General features: G+C 35.8%; 1 protein-coding gene across 3 annotated transcripts in view; it reads left to right on the forward strand.

The window, feature by feature from the left end:
• Window positions 1-5000, forward strand: part of LOC113814658 (SWI/SNF related, matrix associated, actin dependent regulator of chromatin, subfamily b, member 1) — a 9718-nt gene that overhangs the window by 1091 nt on the left and 3627 nt on the right. Inside the window, exons 2-6 of one of the 3 annotated variants that reach the window (XM_070121110.1) lie at window positions 2403-2508; window positions 3010-3148; window positions 3397-3561; window positions 3823-3950; window positions 4574-4740. In XM_070121110.1, coding sequence (XP_069977211.1) covers window positions 2403-2508; window positions 3010-3148; window positions 3397-3561; window positions 3823-3950; window positions 4574-4740 — 705 coding nt within the window. The remainder of the gene's footprint in view (window positions 1-2402; window positions 2509-3009; window positions 3149-3396; window positions 3562-3822; window positions 3951-4573; window positions 4741-5000) is intronic. The other 2 variants (XM_070121111.1, XM_070121112.1) reach the window with 2 other exon arrangements.

A 5000-nucleotide genomic window follows, 5' to 3' on the forward strand; every position in this document is an offset into this window, starting at 1 on the left:
ACCTTTATATTAGCAACTCAAAGTTTCATTTGCTTCTTTCTACCATCTTGATTGCTTCAATTTTAATCACTTTTTTCTGCATTTAGAGCTCTTGGTGGGCCCAGATATTTAACTGGGATCGTTACTGGTCTATTTTATCCTCTTTGTCTCTGTATAATCTTAAGAATAAGCCAGAATCAACACAACAAGGAAACACAACATTTCTTACCGGCTTTACACTAGGAAATGAGCAGGCCAGTAACTGTCAAGCTGGCGGTAGGCAATGTATGAAATGCACAATGCACACGATTCTAAGTAAAGCTATAAATAAATCCTAAAACACGTAAATGAAGTATGACAACATTGATAAAAGATTTTGGTAGGATAAATACATAACTGTATACACTGACAAATAGCCAAATATTGTTTTGATTTGCATGTAGTAACACGTACTTCTTAGGGCATCGCAGTAATGAGTTCATGGGTCAGAGTTGTGTTTTTCTTCTCAAGATAAACAAGCTGATGGACTTAGAATTTGAAATGCAAACACTCATTATATTTTCATTATTTAACAGTAAATATAAGGCCGCTGCAGCGTAAACTATGTTCTCTCCTACTCTATTTCGTTGGCTCTATAAGATGGCGATGTCCATTTCCCTCTATCTATGCATGTCAGTCTGTAACTTATACCAAGTTTTCTTCTATACCATTTTCTGCACAAATTAATAATAATGTAGTTATGGAGGGTATTAAATCCACAATTTCCAGGAGATGCGGTAACCTTACACCTCCAGCGTCACAACAAAAGGACAAAATATTTGTTAAGCGACGGAAAATCGGACATGTTTGTAGCAGATGACATATGCAAGGGAAATCAAATGAGCCTATTAGATTTGTGCATGGACGGGCAAAGTCCCCAATATCTGTTGAAAACGTCAGATGCATGGTTTGCCCGGGCTCTAATACTTATTTATTTACCAAAAATCTGAAACCAATCTAATTGGAACATATAAAGTGAAAATTTTCTAGACCAGGTGAGGGGTGAGGGGCAACCCCCCAGAAAGTGGTTTAAGGGGCAGGGCCCCCTGTACAACTCGGAAATGTCTAACTACACTATGCTTGCTAGTATTCTACCGATATTTCTTGAAATTACCCGCAAAATTCCCTGATATGTACCATGCCATCCCCAGCTTTCGGGACCGATATTGTAGTTATGCTTCTTTTGCGAAGGAAATGAGTGCTATATTTGTTCGAAACAAGATAAAAGCTATTGGAAAATTATTCTATTCACCCAAAGAACAGCGTGGAGCTGCATTTCCAAATTTATCCACTTTTGATCCATCAATATTGGTAATGATGGATTCACCCAGATGTACTGTGTATCTTTATAGTAGTAGTTTGTCATTGTAAGACGACACTGGCAGTGACAGGCCCACTATGTCTGATAAGTTATGGTGTTTTTGTTTGGAGGCTATGCCCATTATCCACTCACTATAAGATTCCATCCTGTCACATCATAACTAGCCTAGACCATCCCTCACACTTGTATGACATGCCAGGATATTGGCCACATACATAACCACATCCCGTTTTTTCGGTGCTGTGATTTCTGTTACGCAACTGGATTCAGCAATTTAAGCAGCTAACTCTATGCATAACCCAGCTCGTGAATTGGTATGGTACCAAGCGCTGCCACATTAAATGTGTTAAAATCACACCAAACTTGATGTTGATGGTGGGCACCAATTTTTGTCGTTGATAAGCCAAGCTTAAATGCTGGGTTGCAAGGATACACACCACACAAAGAGATAGCCTGCTTCAAAAAGTGTGTGATGGTAAGCCTAATTTTGTTTATGAAAAATACATCCACAGTGACTCAGGTAATCACTTTGGCCTCTATACTATCTCCACTCTCACAGAAGACCAACAAAACCTCCACCATGTTTTTGTAAGTTGAAGCCTGAAGCCCGCCCTAGAAATTTCAGTCCAAGCTTGTTATCTTGCTGAATATATAAGTAAGAGCTCTGTTGGCCATGATCATGTCAGAGCATCCGCCAACATGAGGCCAGTGCCCTTATTTTGGGTCATGTGATTGCTGTGAATTAACCAAATCCAAGGGGTCGATAAATAAAAAATGAAATGAAGTAAAGATTAATTTAAGGTACTAGGTAACAGTCTAGTCATACATGGAACACAGAATTGAATTGTTATTGCTATAGCAAACTGGAATATGGAATGAATTAAAATTGGCTGACTAAACTTTGAATATGGAATTAGATTGGTTTCATAATTTTTGTAAATAAATAAGCATTAGTCTAATATAATTCCATGCTCGTTCAGTCTCCAGTCATAAAGTACATTGATTCACTGGTAAGAATGATTTATATTCTGTTACATATTCTAATACCCTTTCTATTTTACAGGTGGGCAACTACCTGCGGTTGTTCCGTGGGTCACTCTACAAGAAGTTCCCTGGCATGTACAGGAGATCCATAACCAATGATGAGCGAAAGAAGTTGATGGAATTGGGTAAGTTGTCATTAAATATAAACTTTTATGGTTACAAGAGCTAGAAACAACAGCATTAGGGTTTTGATTCCATTATTGTACATGTTTTGGAGAATTTTCTTTTACATCTCTTCCCTAAAAAAACATTTCCTCATAAATTGTAAATACTGATGTAAAAGTCAAGTTTTCCCTAGACATGAGCCAACAAAATATAGAAATTGAATAAATTAATTGGAAGTGCTTTATTAGAAGGACTAAACCCATACTAGCTTCTTTAGACTAGCCTTTTGATGTTGATTTTAATGTACATTTTGTTTGCTTTTATGAAAGAATATACTGGTTCTGTTTAGTGGTGGATTTATCAGTTTTGTTCCATATATATCTTTAAGACTTTTTACTTTCATTGTGTTTATTATATTTTATTATCTTTGTCATCATTACTATCACTTGTTTTTATATTGATGAATGATTGAATTACTACTGAAATAGTTTCCTTACATTGACAGTCTTATATATTGGCAGGTCTGACTCAGCACGTATTGGCTTCTAACATTTCACTGCTGAGAGCCTCGGAGGTGGAGGACATTATTGAAGGCAATGAGGACAAATACAAAGCAGTGTCGGTAAGGCAACAGCAAGACCCTGAGGCAGCTGCAGCAAGGTAATTTTGATAGATTTATAGTTTTTCTCCTCTTATGATGTTTGTGTTTTAGATTTGATTATTATGGAGTCCATATTGTTGTAAGTCATGCTCTTATTTTCATATTCTGTTTGAAAACTCTTCAAATGTTTGGTTTTCATATTACTGCGGCTCAGTACATGTATGTGTTCAAGGTATAATGACTTTTTAATACATTATATATGTGCATGTATGATTGTGTGGTTGCATGTCTTTGTAAGTAACCCCAGTCTGCCTGTTTATATTACCAGCAGAGCAGAGAGGCAGGTGAAGAAGCCTGCGGCTCCCTGGGTCCCCACTATCTCCAACTCCTCCCACCTTGATGCCGTTCCTCAGGCCACCCCCATCAACAGAAACAGAATAATTTCCAAGAAGATACGAACATTCCCCATGTGGTGAGTTAGTAGTTAGTAGAGGGAACTGTTTTTGTATAGAGGTAGTGCAGGATTTCTGTCTTTCTTGCTTTCTTTCTTTGTTTTTCGATGATAGTTTTATTAAAGTTGGAAAGTATGTCTGTCCATATTATTATGATCTGTTATTTCATTGTACTTTCAGCCTAGTGGATTAAATAAGTTTGTTGCTCTTTTATCTTTAGCATTTCTTTTGCCTAGTAAATTGCCATTCTTATATTTATTCATATTTTTTCTATCCGCAAGCTACGATGACCTTGACCCAGCACAGATCCACGAGAACTCATGCCAGAAAGAAGAGCTCGTTCCCATCCGTCTTGACATGGAGATCGAGGGGCAGAAACTCAGGGACACTTTCACTTGGAATAGAAATGGTACATTTTGGTTCTCAGAGTTGTTGTGCTGACTTTGTGTTTCGTCTTTTTATTTTGTATGTTTTTTGTATTTTTTTCTTTCTTTCTTTCTTTGCCATCTCCTCTTTCTGATTTTTTCTTTCTTTCTTTCTTTCTTTCTTTCTTTCCTTGCCACCTCCTTTTTCTGATTTTTTTCTTCACTCTCTTCATCTTCTCTTTTACTTTTCTTTTTTTCCCCTTTCTCCTTTTCCTCCTCTGAATTGTACTCCATTGATTCAATCATTCATGTTGATATATTGTTATTTCACTTTTACAAATTGGAAACGGAACTTTTCTGTGTAATAACTGCAAAGAAACTAGGGATATTTTCCTCTCTTCTTTTTTTTTTTTCTTTCCTTTCCTTTTGTTTTGTTTTCTTTAATACTAATTTCTCTTGAAGTTTTACTCATTTCATGTTTTATCTAATTTCTTGTACTTTTTATCTTGAATTCAATCCTTTTACAGGAAAAAAAAAAAAAAATCCTCCTCATGTTCATTTATTTACCTTTTTTTATTTTTTATTTTTTATTTTTTTCTCCTCACTCAATCTTTACTAGGAGTATACCCACTGAGTGTTTTTGTCTTCTCATTCCCCTTCCAAACAGAGATGCTCATTAGTCCCGAGCAATTTGCGGAGCTCCTGTGTGACGACTTGGACCTTAACCCTCTCATGTTTGTGCCAGCCATCTCAACGGCCATCAAGCAGCAGGTCGACCAGTATCCCTCGCAGACCATCATTTCCGAACACTCTGATACACGTATTGTCATTAAGGTATCCTCAATGTGGGTGTGGGTGTGGGTATTGTGATTTATTATTATTTTTTCTTTCTTTCTTTCTTTCTTTCTTTTATATACTTATATATATATATATATATATATATATATATATATATATATATATATATATATATATATATATATATATATATGCATGTATGTATATACACATATACATATATACATACACATATGTATAAGTATATATGATTGTAGGGGGGAGGTGTGGTTAGTATTTATGCATTTTTTTTTTTT

Source organism: Penaeus vannamei, chromosome 4, assembly GCF_042767895.1.
Source record: "Penaeus vannamei isolate JL-2024 chromosome 4, ASM4276789v1, whole genome shotgun sequence".
In the NCBI taxonomy this organism is placed as follows: Eukaryota; Metazoa; Arthropoda; class Malacostraca; order Decapoda; family Penaeidae; genus Penaeus; species Penaeus vannamei.